At 39.9% G+C, this 21644-nt stretch overlaps 1 protein-coding gene and 2 long non-coding RNA genes across 3 annotated transcripts in view; all 3 read right to left on the bottom strand.

Annotated features, from left to right (window-relative positions):
* Muc19 (mucin 19, oligomeric) overlaps positions 1-21644 on the bottom strand; it is a 206712-nt gene that overhangs the window by 4575 nt on the left and 180493 nt on the right. Inside the window, exons 135-146 of the mRNA XM_051189114.1 lie at positions 14631-21419; positions 10420-10446; positions 9271-9324; positions 8489-8542; positions 8328-8381; positions 8160-8225; positions 7450-7503; positions 7022-7072; positions 4619-4672; positions 1556-1587; positions 1312-1474; positions 836-873 (exon numbers count right to left, since the gene is read on the bottom strand). Of these exons, the coding sequence (XP_051045071.1) occupies positions 836-873; positions 1312-1474; positions 1556-1587; positions 4619-4672; positions 7022-7072; positions 7450-7503; positions 8160-8225; positions 8328-8381; positions 8489-8542; positions 9271-9324; positions 10420-10446; positions 14631-21419 (7436 nt within the window). The remainder of the gene's footprint in view (positions 1-835; positions 874-1311; positions 1475-1555; positions 1588-4618; positions 4673-7021; positions 7073-7449; positions 7504-8159; positions 8226-8327; positions 8382-8488; positions 8543-9270; positions 9325-10419; positions 10447-14630; positions 21420-21644) is intronic.
* LOC127225575 (uncharacterized) lies at positions 4619-7075 on the bottom strand. The gene is made up of 3 exons (XR_007834830.1): positions 7022-7075; positions 5260-5307; positions 4619-4672 (listed from the first exon to the last, which is right to left on the bottom strand). It is a non-coding gene; the product is annotated as an uncharacterized LOC127225575 (long non-coding RNA).
* LOC127225576 (uncharacterized) lies at positions 9271-11103 on the bottom strand. Its single transcript, XR_007834831.1, has 3 exons — positions 11066-11103; positions 10420-10446; positions 9271-9324 (listed from the first exon to the last, which is right to left on the bottom strand). It is a non-coding gene; the product is annotated as an uncharacterized LOC127225576 (long non-coding RNA).

Below are 21644 nucleotides of genomic sequence, written 5' to 3'. Positions count from 1 at the left end.
AATCATTTCATTGCTATGTCATAACTGTAATTTTGTTACTATTATGAATTATAATGTAAATACCTAATATGCCTGGTATTTGATATCCAACCCCTGTTAAAAGGGGCCATGACCCTCAGGTTGAAAACTACTGACTTAAGGCATTCGGCCCTAAGATAAATTTTCTATGAAACTGGACTTTTATTATTTCAACTCTTTCACTTGCAAATTTTTTGGAATTTCCTCTTTTGTCTTGAACCTTTAGGTTTTGTGGTTTCTAGAGTCACACCAATTTTGGAAATGTGAGTGAGGTAAATTTTATATTTTTTTCTTCGAATGCTTCGTTTACCTTAGTTTGGGTTTTCAGTATTTACTAACACCAGTTGAGAGCATTAATATCAGTTTGGGAATCATTGACACCTGTAGTTTCACAAAGCCTTTTCTAGAGAGTTAAGCCCCAGCCTGCACAGGTCACTCCCCGGAGTGGGTGGAGCCTGAAATGTTTTTGTTTGATCGCTGGCAGTTTGGCCATCTGATCTTTCTGGCTGTAATTACAGCTGGACTCTGTTCATTGTTTTCAAAGTTGCACAGTATGTCTTTTCCATCTGGTGTGACCCTGGGGAACTTCCCTTCTGAGATTGATTGCTGCCTGCTTAATGATTGAGAGAGAGGACTGCTTCCTTTGGAAGGAGCATCCCAGTGCTGCGTTTTATATAACTAATGCGAAAAAGAACTTATCCTTGGCCTTTACCAAAAGGTTTTTTAAACAATTTTTTTTTTAAATTACACACTGAAAACCTTCTGGTGTGGTTTATTCATATGATTATATAACTAAAAGAGAGAAGAAAGGGCTTACCTCATAATCAGTATTGTTAAATAAACATGTTCTTGGTTCTGAAAAATAAATTTAATATACCTCTTTAGCATTTATGAAGGAAGAGCCTGGCAGTGGTGGCCCACACCTTTAATCTAGCACTCAGGAGGCAGAGGCATGGGAATCTCTGTGAGTTCGAGACCACCCTGGTCTACAAAGCTACACAGAGAAACCCTGTCTTGAAAAAAAAAATTATGAAGAATTTGTAGATGGGAGCATACTTATCAACCAATTATGCTTTCCTTAGAATATTATCATTGCCTTATTGATGTTGTTACCATCTCTTAATTCTAGTTTTTTTTATTACACCAATAATATATTTTAAGAAATACTATTTCTGTTATATTTACCAGATCCTAGTGTCATGTGTGACATATTACCTCAAAAACATCCCTTGAATGTATCAACAGGAAAACAATGCACAGATTTAGTTTGTATAATGTATTGCAGATACATACCACAGTGGCCAATTTCACAGCAGGAATCATTCGATTTGAATGTCATAAGCTTCTCTCCAGTTTTGCAGGTGGGTGGAGAAGGGCACTCCTTAGGTCTGCAGTCCACAGCCCTTTCTTCAGTACAGGTACACTGATGGCAATTAGATGTCCATACATCTCCAGGCTACAGATACAAACCATGTTTAGACATTTTTCACAAAGAGGCAGAAAGGAAATTGAGATTAAAGTGGACATTTATACTTACAGATTTCTCTTCTCCCAGTGGACCATGACACACTGTTAACAGAAAGTGATAAATGCTCATTGAATGTTGCAAATTACAACCACTTACTATTTACAGATAACCAGCAGGGGGCCCCACACAGTAACTGACACCAGGATTTTAAAGGTCATTCAATGGAGATTTTTGTGCCTGAAGGAGGATAAATGATTAAATGACACCTACCTGCTTCCAGCCAAGTGTTTTGTATAAATGTACACTGTGTGTGTGTGTGTGTGTGTGTGTGTGTGTGTGTGTGTGTGTGTGTGTGTGTACACTATCCAGCTCACTATCTTATAAAACTGATTTTCACCTCTACAATGCAGTAAGTACCAAGACATTATCATTGGCAAATCCAAAGATCCAAATTTCCTTAATCAACCATGTAAATTCCCTGTCATAGGTGCCATAAACTTTCACATTCAAGAAAATGTTCTCCTTTTTGTAAGTTTAACATTCAGGACAGTCCGGTCATGCTAGAAAGTCTTCTCCACTGTTCTTATTTTGTCTCTAGTCTTTTCAGTGGGGCTTTCCCCCCATGATGTACACTACGTGGAAGGCTCTCCGATTTCTAACTTGTTTGAATCCATGAACATTTTAAAGCCATGGACACAGCTCCACCTCTATGTTATTTTGTCCTTTTTTTCCAGAGCTGAGGACCAAACCCAGGGCTTTGTGCTTGCTAGGCAAGCATTTTACCATGGATCTAAATCCCCAGCCGTAACTCTATGACTATACAGTGTTCCAACAGCTCTTCAATAATGTCCAACACAAATGCACAAAACAGACTGTCACATTCTTGCCCTAACATCAGACTTAGAAAACTTTCACATTAATTGCAGTTTGTTTTTCTCAACCTGATTTTAAGCCTTTCCTTTCTTTGTTCTTAGCTAATCCACCTCACCATCATCAACCCAGCGGCTCAACTGTATAGATTCCTTTCTGATCCAATCAGTTCTCTGCACCACAGCTACAGCAATTTCCCTAGTGCCTAATTATCTAATTGCTTTTATTTTAAATGTTAGTTTTTTTTTTTTTTAAAAAAAAGGAATACTTTAGTCTCCAAGGTCTCCCATATTAAAGCCACCTCTTTAAACAATTCAGTCCTCTCATTTACTGGCTCTTGAATAGTCTACTTATTGCTTTCAAATTCCAATTCTAAAACCTGCATTCTCCATAGGACATCTATTTACTTCTTATTGTAAACTTTATTGTATGCCTTCTATGAAAACTGTTTTTTTAAATTTTCATTTCCCCACTAAATGAGGTCAAAATTACTTTCTTTATTAAATGCTTACTATAAAATGCATTGCATTATCTTATAAGCAGTGGGGATGCAATAAAGTTCTCTGAAATTATTAAACTCAGGCACACTTGCAATTTTCAGCTAGAACAAAACCCCCAAAGTTATATTATGTAGCTCATTAAATGTCCACTGTTATGAGAGCAGTAACATTAACTACCTCTTACCAGGATACATAGTTTCATGAAAGAGCTAGCAGGCAAATTGGCATGTATTTCTTGGCCATATTTGTTTGTGAAGGAGAAAATAACTTACACATTGTTTGGCAAGTAAAGGCCAAATTTGTGTACTTAGTTTATTCTATAACATTCATGCCTATTTGTGTACTGGACCTCAGAACCTGACGCACAAGAAGAACCATCGCCATGAAATTCCTCTGCATGGGGGTCCACTCACCTGGGGCTGGTGGAGGTGGGCCTGAACACACTGTGTAAAAAACAGAAAACCTGTTAGCCTCTGGAATTTTTGAAATGCTCTCATGGTGTTGGGGAAAATACATTTGCCTGATCCATTACTATATCGCTGAAATAATTGGCTATACTTTCAGGCTTGCAGATGTACCACCCTCTCCCTTCTGTGCTATTTAGAGCACCCGACAACCTACTATTGTAGGGTATTTCTTTTAGACCCCAAAATTTAATGGAACAGAAATCTGCATTGAAAGAAGAAGATAAACTTCTCTTGAAATTTTTCCTGGAGAAACAATTCTGATGAATAGGCCAGTGAAACGGTAAGGGATGATTTTACTACACTGAAATATAATTATAATAACAACACAGTTTTGACTATAAGAACATTTATCTTTTTTCAACCCTTTGAAATGCTTTAATTTGTTCAATTCTCCCAAATTCTTTAAGCACATAATATGCATGTAGACCTTTAAGTTTATATACTTCACAGATAGGGATCAGGCGTATTTGCAAAATTCTAAATTTAAATCCTAATTCAAAATTGCTGAAAGTCAGATTTTTACTGTTATTCCACTCTACCAAAAGCAAAGGAACACAAACTGGCTAGGATGGCCATTCTTAAAAGAAACTTTCAATTTCTATATATTACTCAAAGCAACTCATGAACTTTTCGGTATCTCCTCATCTTTCTCCTTGACCCTCACACTTTGCATTGCAGCTTCTATCTGAGTCCTGAATTCACCCATGCATCTTCAAGTCTCTGCTTTCATGTTTGGTAGAAATTTGCTGCCCACCTAGCCAGTATAACATTTAACTGTCTTCACTCATGACTACCAACTAGAAGACAGAAACACTCCACTCGCCTCCTCTTCCACGGAATCTTAATTTTTTTATATTTTTCCTTAATCAATAAATAAACAATAACAATCATAACTGCACCTATAATATCCCCTGCCCCCACTACAGAGGTTATAACATGGAAATCACTGTTTCTTACTGAAGGTTTTGCTTTTAATGTATACTACAGACACTAGCACATTTTTGTTTTCTTTTTTCTTTTTTAAGTACCAGAAACACCAGAGGACCCTGAAGCAACTAGAGGGCTTCTCATACTGACCTGTTTTGTTTTCAGTGGTTTGACCTTCTGTTGTTCTTGTAGTAGTTTCTAGAGCAGGGGGAATGATAGTACAATGTTTTACTCACAATAGCAAGAATCAACATCAGGCCTGTGTGTATTCATCTCAGTGATGGCAGATTCATGAGAAGGTGGACCCAATGTAGAAGAGATAAACTTCCTGGGATTCATTTGAGTCCATTGGACCTCTCTATTTTTACCTGGCTGGGGTATGTGGGCACTGGTTGTGACTTCAGCTGCTACTGAAGTGGAATCTGCAAAAGGAAGGGAGTATAGATTATTCCAGGACCAGCATCATCCATAACCTTTTGAATCTCATACTGAGTTAGGTATGGTGGCACAGCCTGGAATCCTACAGGTTAGAAGGCAGAGGTAGGGTTATAATTCTGAGACCAGAATATAGCTCTATGTCAAAACAGCATAGAGCTCTCAGGCTGTCTGCTACATCTTCCCAAGAATCAGGTGAAAACATTTTTTTCCTCAAAAGGCTTCCAAGTTTTATCATAAAAGGAAGTTTCCCTGTTATCCCTGAACCCATTTTGGCCTACTTCCTTTCCAGAAATCCTGGACTCAGCCCCTTAGGAACAAAGCCACAGGTATATCTGAAGGGTAGTATAGCCAACTTTCACTTGTTGATGCTCCAGTTCCAGATTAAGAAACCATAGTCGTGCTCCCCCCACTCCTAATAACAGGACAGAGTTGAAAAAAATTCATTCATGCTTCTTGTCATCAACAAAGGAGCCTTTGCGTCCAAAAGAGAAACAAAACCCATTTTCTTACAAACTCTCAATCTTTTGCTATGGCTTAGTGTTTCTGGCAGAAGTGATTTTCCTACACTCACCTGTTTTCCCTCCTGTGCTTTGGCTATCTTGTGCTTCAGTGGGGACTCCTGAGGGGATAAATTTAGGCAGTAGTCATGAGAAAAAAAAAATCCATGATAAAGTCTGAATAAGACATCTCTACTACCCAGAAGTGGAATTCTCTAGGTCTCTGGAAATTCCAGCTGAACCAGAAGTAACACCTAAATAGCAAGATGGTTAAGACAACAACAGCAACAAAACTGTCTAGGAGACTACTATGCCGAGGGAGTAGCTGAAAGGAAGAGGGTCATGCTTGGTTCACTTGACATTTTATCAAATAAAATGAAAGTTCCATGGCAAAAAGAGATCATGTGTATTTTGTCAAAAGGATCACCAACCCCTGTTTCTGTCCATTTTGCTGTCATTTGCTATCTACTACAGATCGTGAGTCACAAACCATTCTAAAGGCTGAAAATGCAAGTCACTGACTAGCTGTTGTTTTAACTCCAGCATGTGCTCCAACTTCTCCAGAAGCTGTAGGCCCTGAACAGAGGTGGAATAAAGCTCAGGTTGTTAACATTAGGGAAATATGCAGCCTCTGCAGTTCAGAGATGACAAACTCCCCAACCATTTTCATGACTAATGAGTGTAGAAATTCCAAGGCTCCCATTGGACCAGTGGTCCCTCCTCTGGTGACTGAAATCACAGAAGGAGGGAGTAGTTTATGAACCTATCCAACCTAAATTGGGTTTAGGGTAAATGTATGGGCCTCTTGAGTTAACTCTCTTGCTTCTACTGACAGATGATTCATGATTCCTAGTTATGCCATTTTCTCTAAACATAGAAAGGATGATAGGTGGGACTAGGAGACAAGAGGTTTCTGGGAGACGTAGAAGAAAAGATTCAAGATGTAGACTTGAAAAAGAAGAGGTCCTCTCTCCGGTAAGATAAGACCATGTGCAAATACTTAGATTAATAGAAATGGGTTAATATTTAAGACATAGATAACCAATAAGAAACACTAGTAATGGGCCAACAAGTTTATATCTAAAAAATGAAAGGTCAGTTCACATGGAGTAATGTGTGATCATCCAGGCAATTTGTACTTAAAGATGGACTGGGGAAAATCTCCAGAAATTCATTATATTGGACAACTTAAAATGAAGGGGAAGGGAATTAGCTGCTGAGGCTGAGTTAGTGGACTCCAGCATCTGAGGTCTTGCTGCTTGAGTTGTTGCCTCTAAACAGACAAATAACAGCAAAGAAGTAGTTCAGAACCACATGGTTACTAATGCCTACTATGTGTTTTTTGGGGGGCTCTCATTACTAAATTCCTTGCATTTCTGTTAAGTCATTGGTTTCCCTATGCTGGAACCACAAGATTCAAAGTAAAGTCATGCCAGAGACTTGTGGTATCTGACATAAAGAGGGAAAGGAGTCATGACCAAGGTAAAGATACATTATCATCCTAACACAGTGGTTTTCAACCTTCCTGATGCTGCAACCCTTTGCTACAGTTCCTCTTTTTGTGGTGACCCCCAACCATAAAATTACTTCATTGCCTTAACTATAATTTTGCTACGTTATGAATCATAATGTAAATGTCTGATATGCAGGATATCTGATATGCAACAACTGTGAAAATGTTGTCCAACTCCCTCCTCCCAAAGGGGTCACAACCCACAGGTTTAGAAACTCTGTCCTAAAAGAATGGCCAGCAAGGCACATTATCTGGTTTCTACTCAAGGAAGAATCTACTAATATTAAAGTAATTTTTAAAACTCATTTTGGCCTTCTGTTTACCTGAAATAGAACTCTCTGAACCTGTATTTCCTCCAGCCGATGTAATGATTTCTGAAATGACAAATGGAAAAAGGAAACTTTCCAGATAATTGCCATGCCCACTTCAGTTTACAGAGACTCACTTATATAAGGTCTCCTATATTCTGCCTAAATTGATCCAGAGCCTAGTCACAAATGAAGACAATGCTGATTGCAATGAGAACTTATTACTAAGAAAGGAAATATAATTGCAATTTATCATCACTCAAAAGCCATACAGCCTCCATTCATTCCCACCCACATTCTCTCCTATGACCATGGTTTCACTGACTCCTGTGTAAGTCGTGGTTTCTCAGAGAAATGGATGAAAGACAGAAATTCAGGAAGGAATTTGTGACACTGCACCACAGGCAGTGCCATGCACCCTACTTTCAGAATGCTTAGCTTACCTGTGCTGGAACTCCCAGATGCCTTAGTTTCACTGACAGCTGCATGGGTGGTACCTGGAATGAGAAAGCATGAAGTCAATAGAGAGAACGTTTCACACTGACAGAACCAGTGTATACAGCAAATGCTCTCATCTGGGATTCTGCACTGCACAACTGTGGAAGGGGCCTTTTAGAAACTGCTTTATCTCCTTAGCAGTGCTTGGATTGTGTGCTTTCACCAGCCCTGCTGTTCCAGGTTTAAGTATTTTTTTCTACACTCCAACTATTTAATTTATTCAATAAATATATATCACCCACTGCTTAGTTTCAGGGATTATATCAAAATAAATGAAGGCATTTCCTGAGAAGCCTATCTTATAGTAGCTTACTTAGCAGACATAACAAAATTTCCACCCTCATTTCTGTAAAGAAAAAAGGCCTTTAATTTTCTCTACTCAGTAATAGACATATATCTCTGGCTTTGTGGTTTTAAGACAATTTGAGATGTTTCTATAGAACATAGAACACATTACTCCTTTGGTAAATTTATAGAAGACACCTGTTATCATAGTTCTTTTGGCTGGATTTAGTCATAGGGAAGTTGATTTTGGCTGCATCACCAATACAACTTTCAGGGAGTGTTCCATGACGCCCTGTTGACAAGCCATTGAGGCACAAACATAAATGCCAAAGTTCCTTACTTGATGTTCTCTGCCAAATACCCTCAGTACCTCTTTCCCCAGATGTGCTTTCCTCGGAAGAACCACTGATGTCTTCATCTGCTCTTCCCTTTGTCCCTATGGTGAGAAGAATGGGGTTGAATAGTGACACACATCAAGAATACATTTAATAATACAATACAATTAAGGAACTCACGACTTCACAGAATAATAGCTCACCTGTTGGAACTTCTCCATGGGTAGTTCCACTGCCCTCTGCGGAAGTTGTGGCCTCTGGGAGAGCAAACAAAGAAAGGAGTAAAAATTGTGGTCTAGGAAACTATACCCTGTACTGCTATAATGATATAACATCCACATTTGGAATGTATTTCCATAACTACCTGTATTAGACCTCACTGGTTCTTTAGTTTCCCTGGAGACTGTACCAGTGGTCCCTAAAACAAGAACGCAATTGTGTTCATGAGTTCAATTATGTGTCTAGCAGTTGATTCAAACAGGAATCCTAGCCCTATGAAGCCACTGCTGAGACCGGCCATGGTAGAAGCTGTCCCATACAATGATTCTACATCAAGTCTCCTGAGACCGTTCTCAACCATAATGCCACTTGCTTTGAATGTGGGCAGGAAACTTCTTCCCATATCATGTATTGGCCATTAGTTTAGATTCATGATCAGTTAACACAGTGGAATTATTGTCATTGCTACTTTATAACTCTAATGTTGCTACTGTTATGAATCACAACTCCAACGTAAATTGGAGATGGAGGTTTGTCAAAGGGGTCACAACCCATAGGTTGAGAACCATGGACAGAAGTCCTTGTGAACTTGGGGAGATAAAGGTGGGTTTTTGTTTGTTTGTTTGTTTTTGGCTTTTTTCCCATTATTTTATCAACAACAGGACTCATTAAATTGATATTTTTAGAAGATTTGAAGGAATTACTAGGAGGGAAGTTTCAAACCCCTCAGTGTTCACCCATGGTTACTTCACTTTCTATTGTTCCATTTACTCATAGGGAAGTTATGGCCTCTGGGAGGACGAAAGAGGAAATGGATTATTGGCAAATATTTAAGGATGATACCCTGTGACTCTCTTTCAATGAATCAGAGGGAGCATGCAGTGATAAGAGGGCACATGGGATACTCACATTACATCATGAACTCACCTGTGTTAGAACTGCTTGGGGCAACAGTTGTGGCAGAGGTAAGGCCCGTGGTGGCTGAAACACAGAAGGGACAGGAATCAACACAGTGGCTCTTGGTCTCTGGAAGACTTACTCTCTAGAAGTCTACAGATTCTTATTTAGTCCATTTTCTCTGGCACCTGATATGATGGTGGGAATACTGCACTGGTTACCCCAGTTCTCACTTGAACCACCATTCTTAACAGTCTATGGGAGAGGCAGGTGAATTTCTCCAAAATACACTTATTTATTGCCCAGAAGTAGAAGACAATGTGTTAGTAGGTTTGATGAGAATTTTAAATATCAAGAAAATACTAATTATTAGTATTGCTTTGGGGATATAGAAACCTGTGTATAGGACTGTTTCTAAGGCTGATTTATGTTATCTCTACTTTTCAGGCTAGAGATCCCATGAATATCTTAATGTAGTTTTTATGTACAGGAGAAATCCTGCAGAATAATTAGATCATTCATCCTATTTTCAGAGTCTATTGGTAGATTCTTTAAAATGTTAAAAAAATGTTCTTTTAACTACAATATTCTTCAGGAAAGCCCACTTTCTGATAAGTCAATGGAAGGGTCTAGAAAAGTCATAGGAATTAAGAATAGCATCCAGTGCTCATGCTCACATCCACATCATGGGTTGCTCATCCCCATCTGTCATGAATTTAGTTCCAGTACTGCCCCAGACTTCTGTGAAAGTTTTAGCTCCTAAGAAAGAGTGGAGGCATGAACTCTGGGGGATTTCAGGAAAGGATAAACATACTGGTATGCCTTTTTAGCACTGAAGTTTTATGAAAGTCATCATGTCTAGCTGGGTGGTAGTGGTGGTGCACTAATATTTGAGAACTGTAGCTTTGTGTTTTTGTAACATGAAAGATGTTTTGTTTTACTTTTGTCAGTTTATTTACTCGTACATAGTCAGGTGTGTAAAATCTGAAGGACATCAACACACTATTACTATGATTTGGGAAGGCACAAGAAGAGAGAAGGCAAAAGCACAAACATCAAAAGCTAACTTGAAGTTCATGATCAGAAAGATTTCAATCTGATAGATACATCTTGCAATGTTTCCTAGTTAACACAACACTATTTTTTCCAATGTGAATTTATAATCTCATATTATCTTACCTGTTATTGCAGGCTGTCTTGATGGCTCTAAAATAAAAACATAAAATAATTTTAAGTGTACAACTTAATCCCTAAAATTTTATTTATTTATGTATTAGATTATAAATTTTGGAAACTGGTCACATACTTTGAGATTCTGTCTTCCCTACCCCTTGTGTGTATGTATGTGTAAGTGTGGGTGTTGTATATATATGTATATGAGTATATGTCTATATATGTGTCTGTGTGTATGTTTGTGTATGAGTGTGTGTCTGTGTGTGTGTGTGTGTGTGTATGAAGGTATGTGTGTGTGTATGGTGTATGTGAGTGTGTGTATGTGTGTATATGTATGTGTGTATATGAGTGTGTGTGTGTGTGTGTGTGTGTGTGTGTGTGTGTGTGTGTGTTGACCTGGATACATGTCAGGCATTCTCACTGAGTCCTAGCCATGAACTTTTTTTACTTGATATTTTGAGATGTTTTCATTAAGCCACCCAACCAGATCTTGACCTTGGGATCTCCGGGCCTCAGCATCTCAATTAGCTAAGATTACAAGCTTGTGCCACTCTCTCTGCTCCAGCTACTATTTTGAAATTTCACGTGGCAAAGATAAAAAAAAAAGGTATGTTGCTACACATTATGCAATCATATATTTTGTGCAACTTACCTACAACTAAAATGTCTGGAAATCTGTCAAATGGTTCTAGTAAAGAAAATAGAAAAAACGAATGAAATGTTTGTGAAGTATACTATAACATGGTCCTTTAAGTAATCATTTAAGATGTAAATTGTCAAACTAAAAGCAAGCTGTTTCCTTTCTCCCAGGTACATGTCTACAACCTCTGGTTATTCCTTGACTCTTAGTAAAGATTAAGTCTTGAAAATGAAAAACACATTTAAAAAAATGTATCCTACCAGTTCCTTGCAGCCAATGCATTAGTTTATAATGGTGGTGTTCTACATTTAAAATGAATTACCTAATTCATTTTTGTTTGAGTTACCATGGTTTGAATTTGTTGTTACAAATTTGTTGGAGTTTCAGTTTAAGTTTTCAATTTATTCCTAAAACCAACTTAGAATAAATGAAGCATAAATCTTTACCAGAGTAGGGTGAGCAATCTAGTCCTTAAACCTACATATTTATCCATAAATTCTATTCCTTTAGTCTATTTATTTTTGGTGTATGTGGCAGGGGATGTTTAAGAGAGGGTTTCTTAGTGTTAACAATCTTGGCTGTACTGGAACTCACTTTGTAAACCAGGCTGACCTCGAACTTATACAGATCCACCTGCCTCTGCCTCCCAAGTGCTGGGATTAAAAGCATGCATCACCACAACCAGACTAGTCTACCCATTAAAGCCTCCATTGTGTGATACTCTACAAACTAAGAATTTACATTATTGTAATTTTATGTGTATGTGTGTTTTGCTTACATGTATATATGTGTAGTGTGTGTGTGTGTGTGTGTGTGTGTGTGTGTGTGTGTGTGTGTGTGTGTCTGTTGCCTGCAGAGGCAAGAAACAGGTGTCAGGTTCCCTGAAACTTGAGTTACAGTCAGTTATGAACCCTGGTTTACTGCAAGAGGAACAAATGACCTTAAGCCTTGAGTCATCCCTCCAGCCCCTGTTGTTGCCACCATTGTTTTTGCTGTTGTTGTTGTTGTTGGTGGTGGTGGTGTGTGTATGTGCACTCTCATGTATAAAAATGCCCACGCACACATTCACTCACACTAGAGTAAGAGGTTCCAGGGTTCACATGTGGAGGTCATCAGAAAAATTTTAGTTCTATCCTTCCACTTTACATGGGTTCTGGCAACCAAACTCAGTCTACAGAATTCCATGGCAGGCACCTTCACTGACTGAACCACCTTGCTGGCCTAGAAATCTCTAGTACTATGACCTTGAGTACCTTTCTATTCCAGACATTAAATGCACAATAACATTGAAAAATTAGTAGCACTACAAACTTAATTTACCAGATAGGCATTTGTGAACTTGATGTCAAGTTGGAATGATATATAAGGAATGATCAAATTCCTAATTAATACAACAATAGTATTATAAGTTTGTCCACTAAAACTCTCAGAAGCTTTTTCACAAAATAATTGCAGGGGCAGAGAGTCAGTGTGGTAAAATGTAAGGCCTTTCATTACTTGTGTCTTCAGGTTGCATTAGAAATGGGAGGAAAACTGCTCCTTTGAAAGCAAGGTTTTCATCTGGATTATTACAGATCATGGTGCAATTTGCTTTAAAGAGGATGCTATCACATTGCAAAGCAGAGACTTCGGAGTTAGCAGAGGGAGGGAAATACAGCAGTTCTACCACTTGACTTGCTGCAAAACTGACACCAAGTTAGATAACGTCTTTGGTTGTGTTTTTCATGAACAACATGAGAAAATAAAGAATGTCCCCATAATTAAATGAGATGATATCTTTAGACAAATAATTATATTCCTGATTGCTCAGCATACAAATGTGTCAAAATTCCAACAGACAACCATGTTCACAGTGGTCCCCCTGTTGCAAATGCTGGGCTAGGGACATGTGGGACATGAAATCAAATAGAAAGCCAGGAGCAGTGAAGTAGTATGAGGGAACAGTGATCTGGATGTGCATCACTCCTGTGTTCAGACTTTGTGACAGCACCACTTCCACCTGGAACTCCAGTGGATCCCAACAGGCACTACCGGGCTAGCAAAAATGAAAGCAAGTGAAACAAATTCCAAAAACATGGACAACTGTCATCTGGACTTGCTGATCTCTGGTTTCACTGACTCAGGCTTGAAACTGTGATTTTCTTTAGTCACAAGGGGAAATGTATCTTTAATGTGCTCACCTTTTAGCCCTTCACATAGCTGTCTCATTAATGGTATATAACTGTTCATTTTCTTATTACCCAATAACTTTTATCAAAATGTTTTATCAAATGTTTTATCAAAAGATTTTATCAAAATCTTTTCTCATACAATTCTCATAGCACATGACATATAGTTCACAGACAACAAAAATGAATCAAATGTAACAAAACTAGAGAAATATGGCACAGAACAGTTTAAATATTGTCCTAATCTACAGGTGTAGTGTGGCACCTTCTGCACTAGCTGATTATGTTGCTGTTTGGTGGTGTGTGTGTGTGTGCCTGTGTGTTTAGTTAAATTTCTAACAGCAGAGGCCTCACTGGCATTCCTTTTAAGGATAATACCCTTTCTTCCCAGTTTATAGCCATTACCACAAGAGGGAGAGTGGTGGCTGGAAAGTAGGAACCCAACCTGCCATCCAATCTCCTAAGTGTGATGCCTCACCTACCCTGCTAACTGAAATTCCCCTTAGAGTCCTTGTTAGAAAATGTTAAAATGCATGTTTCCAAAAACATTGGCTGCTGTGAAAATTAATACATGTGACACAACCCAGATTAGTGTTGTGCTGTCACATAGAACAGATCTCCACTGCTTTGTTATAAACTTATTTCCCAGTTAAACTCTGTGAAGACAGTTGCCTATTCTTTAAGGAAAGCCCTACATCACCTAAAAAGACATGAAACATAAAATATTAGACAGTTTAATCAGCTATTTAATTATATAAATCATCCCCATGACTATTCCTTGCTGGATTTATTGGACCACCTTATGCAAAGGGATACTCTGAGACATACCCTAACTCTCCCTTGTCTGATTACTCAGGTGTGGTCAATCTGGTCATGCCATCACCTGCAAATTGGTGGATCAATGATACTTTTTCTATTCTTGGGAAAAGTGATATCATATGTGGTTTTAGTAAAAATAGTGAACATTCTATCATGTATCCCAAATCCATACATTGATAAATTATGAGAGATAATGCATCTCTTTTGGAAATCAGGTCTTTGGTTATACTACTTAGTTTTATCATAGGTGGGATCAAAGAAATGCTTATGAAGAGTCACTGGCACTGCACAGGTGAGCCTTGATTGCTTTGTTATCAGAAGTACTGATCAGAGTCTAGGCATCTAATATGCCTGCCTCCATCATCATCCTGACACAATTGGTTATTTTTGTATTAGAAAGATAACAAATTTCTCATGAAGGCTAGAAATTCACATTGGAACAAGGGTACTTTGGGAAAAAGGCATATTCACCAATTTAAAGACTTAATTTTTAATTTAATTACTGTAACCTTTTACAATACCCTAAAGGAAATCAGAGCAAGCATTGACATAGCACATGCAAACATTTATATTGAGCTAATCACAGTTACCTTTATTTGTTGTAGACTCTGCTCTTGTTCCTGTAGTAGTATTTCCTCTGCTTGTAGTTCCTTCCTCAGCTGGTACAGTTCTTCCAGGAACTTCAGTAAATACATTGGATGTAATTGTGCTTCCACTTGAAGGATGAAATGTTACAGACATTTCAGGTGATGATTTCAATGTTGAAGTCAAATCACCAATTGTGCTTATAGATTGTGGTGAAGCTTTGGAAACACCAGTAGTTGCAGGTGTTTGCACAGATGAAATGGACACTCCAGCTCCTGATCCAGTTGAAAATAATTTTCCATCATATGACACAGTTGTCTCTGCAACAGCAGTTGATGAATTAATAGTCCCCAAGCCAGTGACTGTTACCTTAGTAGTTAACATTACTTTAGCTGAGGCTGCAGTTGTAGTCGATTCTTCAACTAATGACACGTTTCTTAAAGTTACACCTGTTGACAAGTCAGGTATATTTGTGTCAGTAACTGATACCTTGGTTGTTTCTGGTACTTTAGTTGATGGCCCAGTAGTTGCTGATGTTTCAAAAGACTTTGAAGTTCTCTCCTTAAGTACAGTTGAAACAATAGTTGTCCCTGTTTCCTTAACAATTTCTGTACTTGTTGATAGTCCATGAGCTGATGAAGGTCCTGTTGTCATTGTAGGGCCAAAAGATGTTGTAGCTTGATATGAAACTACAGTAGATTGCCCTGTGCTCCCTACTGTAGGTGTGGATGTCTCTGTCACTTCAGGTGATGTTCCAGATGTGCCTTTCACCATAGTAGTCTGTCCAGATGTCTCAGTTGATTTACCAATTGTTACTGTACTTCCTAACACTGAAACTGAGGGACTAGTTGCTACTGTGGTCACAGGTGTTTGCCCAGATGTCACTGGCACTCTGGGTGTTGAAGTAGTTCCTGTAGCTTCTTTAGCTGAGGCTGGATTTGCCTCTGTTGCTCTACTTGATGGGCCAGTTGACTGTGTGCCACTTAGAGATAACTTTGTTGTTTCTGGTGCTTTAGTTGATGGCCCAGAAGTTGCTGATTGTTCAGAAGACTGTGAAGTTCTCTCTGTAACTACAGTTGACACAATAGTTGTCCCTGTTTCACTAACACTTTCTGTACTTGTTGATAGTGCATGAGATGAGGAAGGTCCTGTTGTCATTGTAGGGCCAGAAGAGGTTGTAGCTTGATCTGAAACTACAGTGGATCGCCTTGTGCTCCCTACTGTATGTATGGATGTCTCCTTTACTTCAGGTGATGTTCCAGATGTTCCTTTTACAATAGTGGTTTGTCCAGATGTCTCAGTTGATTTACCAGTTGTTACTGTACTTCCTGACATGGAAACTGAGGGACTAGTTGCTGCTGTGTTTGCAGGTGTTTGTCCAGATGTCAATGCCACTTTAGGTGTTGTTGTAGTTCCTGTGGCTTCTCCATCTTGGGCTGGATTTGCCTCTGTTGCTCTACTTGATGAGCGAGTTGACTGTGTGACAATTGTAGATACCTTCGTTGTTTCTAGTGCTTTAGTTGATGGCCCAGTAGTTGCTGATTGTTCAGAAGACTGTGAAGTTCTCTCTGTAACTACAGTTGACAAAGAAGTTGTCCCTGTTCCCCTAACACTTTCTGTACTTGTTGATAGTCCATGAGATGAGGAAGGTCCTGTTGTTGTTGTAGGACCAGAAGACACCATAGAACTTTCTGAAACTACAGTAGATCTCACTGTGCTCCCTTCTTTAGGTGTGGATGTCTCCGTCACTTCAGGTGATGTTCCAGATGTGCCTTTCACAATAGTGGTTTGTCCAGATGTCTCAGTTGATTTACCAGTTGTTACTGTACTTCCTGACATGGAAACTGAGGGACTAGTTGCTGCTGTGGTCACAGGTGTTTGTCCAGATGTCAATGCCACTCTAGGTGTTGGTGTAGTTCCTGTGGCTTCTTCAGCTGAGGCTGGATTTGCCTCTGTTGCTCTACTTGATGGGCCAGTTGACTGTGTGACAATTGTGGATACCTTTGTTGTTTCTGGTGCTTTACTTGATGGCCCAGTAGTTGCTGATGTTTCAAAAGACTTTGAAGTTCTCGCTGTAACTGCAGTTGACACAATAGTTGTCCCTGTTTCACTAACTCTTTCTGTACTTGTTAATAGTCCATGAGATGATTTATGTCCTGTTGTCATTGTAGGGCCAGAAGATGTTGTAGCTTGATCTGAAAATACAGTAGATCGCCCTGTGCTCCCTACTGTATGTATGGATGTCTCCGTCACTTCAGGTGATGTTCCAGATGTGCCTTTCACCATAGTAGTCTGTCCAGATGTCTCAGTTGATTTACCAGTTGTTACTGTACTTCCTGACATGGAAACTGAGGGACTAGTTGCTGCTGTGTTTGCAGGTGTTTGTCCAGATGTCAATGCCACTTTAGGTGTTGTTGTAGTTCCTGTGGCTTCTCCATCTTGGGCTGGATTTGCCTCTGTTGCTCTACTTGATGAGCGAGTTGACTGTGTGACAATTGTAGATACCTTCGTTGTTTCTAGTGCTTTAGTTGATGGCCCAGTAGTTGCTGATTGTTCAGAAGACTGTGAAGTTCTCTCTGTAACTACAGTTGACAAAGAAGTTGTCCCTGTTCCCCTAACACTTTCTGTACTTGTTGATAGTCCATGAGATGAGGAAGGTCCTGTTGTTGTTGTAGGACCAGAAGACACCATAGAACTTTCTGAAACTACAGTAGATCTCACTGTGCTCCCTTCTTTAGGTGTGGATGTCTCCATCACTTCAGGTGATGTTCCAGATGTGCCTTTCACAATAGTGGTTTGTCCAGATGTCTCAGTTGATTTACCAGTTGTTACTGTACTTCCTGACATGGAAACTGAGGGACTAGTTGCTGCTGTGGTCACAGGTGTTTGTCCAGATGTCAATGCCACTCTAGGTGTTGTTGTAGTTCCTGTGGCTTCTCCAACTTGGGCTCGATTTGCCTCTGTTGCACTACTTGATGGGCCAGTTGTCTGTGTGCCACTTTTAGATACCTTTGTTGTTTCTGGTGCTTTAGATGATGGCTCAGTAGTTGCTGATTGCTCAGAAGACTTTGAAGTTCTCTCTGTAACTACAGTTGACAAAGTAGTTGTCCCTGTTCCCCTAACACTTTCTGTACTTGTTGTTAGTCCATGAGATGAGGAAGGTCCTGTTGTTGTTGTAGGACCAGAAGACACCATGGAATTATCTGAAATTACAGTAGATCGCACTGTGCTCCCTACTTTAGGTGTGGATGTCTCTGTCACCTCAGGTGGTGTTTCAGATATGCCTTTCACCGTAGTTGTCTGTCCAGATGTCTCAGTTGATTTACCAGTTGTTCCTGTACTTCCTGACATTGAAACTGAGGGACTAGTTGTTGCTGTGGTCACTGGTGTTTCTCCAGATGTCACTGGAACTCTGGGTGTTGGTGTAGTTCCTGTGGCTTCTTCAGCTGAGGCTGGATTTGCCACTGTTGCTCTACTTGATGGGCCAGTTGACTGTGTGACAATTGTGGATACCTTTGTTGTTTCTGGTGCTTTACTTGATGGCCCAGTAGTTGCTGATGTTTCAAAAGACTTTGAAGTTCTCGCTGTAACTGCAGTTGACACAATAGTTGTCCCTGTTTCACTAACTCTTTCTGTACTTGTTAATAGTCCATGAGATGATTTATGTCCTGTTGTCATTGTAGGGCCAGAAGATGTTGTAGCTTCATCTGAGACTACAGTAGATCGCCCTGTGCTCCCTACTGTATGTATGGATGTCTCCGTCACTTCAGGTGATGTTCCAGATGTGCCTTTCACCATAGTAGTCTGTCCAGATGTCTCAGTTGATTTAGCAGTTGTTACTGTGCTTCCTGACATTGAAACTGAGGGACTAGTTGCTGCTGTGGTCACAGGTGTTTGTCCAGATGTCAATGCCACTCTAGGTGTTGGTGTAGTTCCTGTGACTTCTTCAGCTGAGGCTGGATTTGCCTCTGTTGCTCTACTTGATGGGCCAGTTGACTGTGTGACAATTGTGGATACCTTTGTTGTTTCTAGTGCTTTACTTGATGGCCCAGTAGTTGCTGATGTTTCAAAAGACTTTGAAGTTCTCTCTGTAACTGCAGTTGACACAATAGTTGTCCCTGTTCCCCTAACACTTTCTGTACTTGTTGATAGTCCATGAGATGAGGAAGGTCCTGTTGTCATTGTAGGGCCAGAAGACACCATAGAACTTTCTGAAACTACAGTAGATCTCACTGTGCTCCCTTCTTTAGGTGTGGATGTCTCCGTCACTTCAGGTGATGTTCCAGATGTGCCTTTCACAATAGTGGTTTGTCCAGATGTCTCAGTTGATTTACCAGTTGTTACTATACTTCCTGACATGGAAACTGAGGGACTAGTTGCTGCTGTGGTCACAGGTGTTTGTCCAGATGTCAATGCCACTCTAGGTGTTGGTGTAGTTCCTGTGGCTTCTTCAGCTGAGGCTGGATTTGCCTCTGTTGCTCTACTTGATGGGCCAGTTGACTGTGTGACAATTGTGGATACCTTTGTTGTTTCTGGTGCTTTACTTGATGGCCCAGTAGTTGCTGATGTTTCAAAAGACTTTGAAGTTCTCTCTGTAACTGCAGTTGACACAATAGTTATCCCTGTTTCACTAACTCTTTCTGTACTTGTTAATAGTCCATGAGATGATTTATGTCCTGTTGTCATTGTAGGGCCAGAAGATGTTGTAGCTTGATCTGAAACTACAGTAGATCGCCCTGTGCTCCCTACTGTATGTATGGATGTCTCCGTCACTTCAGGTGATGTTCCAGATGTGCCTTTCACCATAGTAGTCTGTCCAGATGGCTCAGTTGACTTACCAGTTGTTACTGTACTTCCTGACATGGAAACTGAGGGACTAGTTGCTGCTGTGTTTGCAGGTGTTTGTCCAGATGTCAATGCCACTTTAGGTGTTGTTGTAGTTCCTGTGGCTTCTCCATCTTGGGCTGGATTTGCCTCTGTTGCTCTACTTGATGAGCGAGTTGACTGTGTGACAATTGTAGATACCTTCGTTGTTTCTAGTGCTTTAGTTGATGGCCCAGTAGTTGCTGATTGTTCAGAAGACTGTGAAGTTCTCTCTGTAACTACAGTTGACAAAGAAGTTGTCCCTGTTCCCCTAACACTTTCTGTACTTGTTGATAGTCCATGAGATGAGGAAGGTCCTGTTGTTGTTGTAGGATCAGAAGACACCATAGAACTTTCTGAAACTACAGTAGATCTCACTGTGCTCCCTTCTTTAGGTGTGGATGTCTCCATCACTTCAGGTGATGTTCCAGATGTGCCTTTCACAATAGTGGTTTGTCCAGATGTCTCAGTTGATTTACCAGTTGTTACTGTACTTCCTGACATGGAAACTGAGGGACTAGTTGCTGCTGTGGTCACAGGTGTTTGTCCAGATGTCAATGCCACTCTAGGTGTTGTTGTAGTTCCTGTGGCTTCTCCAACTTGGGCTCGATTTGCCTCTGTTGCACTACTTGATGGGCCAGTTGTCTGTGTGCCACTTTTAGATACCTTTGTTGTTTCTGGTGCTTTAGATGATGGCTCAGTAGTTGCTGATTGCTCAGAAGACTTTGAAGTTCTCTCTGTAACTACAGTTGACAAAGTAGTTGTCCCTGTTCCCCTAACACTTTCTGTACTTGTTGTTAGTCCATGAGATGAGGAAGGTCCTGTTGTTGTTGTAGGACCAGAAGACACCATGGAATTATCTGAAATTACAGTAGATCGCACTGTGCTCCCTACTTTAGGTGTGGATGTCTCTGTCACCTCAGGTGGTGTTTCAGATATGCCTTTCACCGTAGTTGTCTGTCCAGATGTCTCAGTTGATTTACCAGTTGTTCCTGTACTTCCTGACATTGAAACTGAGGGACTAGTTGTTGCTGTGGTCACTGGTGTTTCTCCAGATGTCACTGGAACTCTGGGTGTTGAAGTAGTTCCTGTTGCTTCTCCAGCTGAGGCTAGATTTGCCTCTGTTGCTCTACTTGATGGGCCAGTTGACTGTGTGCCAATTGTAGATACTTTTGTTGTTACTGGTGCTTTACTTGATGGCCCAGTAGTTGCTGATTGTTCATAAGACTTTGAAGTTCTCTCTGTAACTGCAGTTGACACAATAGTTGCCCCTGTTTCACTAACATTTTCTGTACTGGTTCGTAGTCTATGAGATGATGAAGGCCCTGTTGTCATTGTAGGGCCAGAAGATGTTGTAGCTTGATCTGAAACTACAGTAGATTGCACTGTTCTCCCTACTGTAGTTATGGATGTCTCCTTTACTTCAGGCAGTGTCTCAGATGTGCCTTTCTCCCTATTGGTCTGTCCTGATGTCACAATCAATTTACCAGTTGTTACAATGCTTCCTGACCCTGAAACTGTGGGATTAGTTCCTACTGTGGTTACAGGTGTTTGTCCAGATGTCAATGCCACTCTAGGTGTTGGTGTAGTTCCTGTGTCTTCTCCAGCTGAGTCTGGATTTGCCTCTGTTGCTCTAGTTGATGGGGCAGTTGTCTGTGTTCCACTTATAGATAACTTCGTTGTTTCTGGTGCTTTAGTTGATGGCCCAGTAGTTGCTGATTGTTCAAAGGATTGTGTAGTTCTCTCTGTAACTCCAGCTGACACAATAGTCTTTCCTGTTCCTTTAACATTTTCTGTGCTTGTTTGTTGGCTTTGAGATGAAGATGGTCCTGTTGCAGTTTGATCTGAATCTACAGTAGATTTTACTGTGTTACCAACAACAGGTGTGGATGTTTCCATCAGTTCAGTTGATTGCTGAGATGTTGTTGTCACTAAAGGTGCAGAGAAACACAGAAACTTTGTGTTTTTAGAAACATTTACTTATTGACTACTGTTTATAGACCTTAAGACATTCTCAGTAGAATTCTACTAAATATAATAAAAAGTATTTCACTCCTTCTGCACATTTATATTCCTTCCATGACTGCTTTTCTTATTTCTCACATAGTTACTAATCTGAATAAATGTGTTGTCCTTTAGAAAATTGGTAGACTGTA

This window comes from Phodopus roborovskii, unplaced genomic scaffold, assembly GCF_943737965.1.
Source record: "Phodopus roborovskii unplaced genomic scaffold, PHOROB, whole genome shotgun sequence".
Taxonomy (NCBI): Eukaryota; Metazoa; Chordata; class Mammalia; order Rodentia; family Cricetidae; genus Phodopus; species Phodopus roborovskii.
The sequence above is the reverse complement of the archived record's forward strand: the minus strand, read 5'-3'. Positions and strand labels throughout refer to the sequence as shown.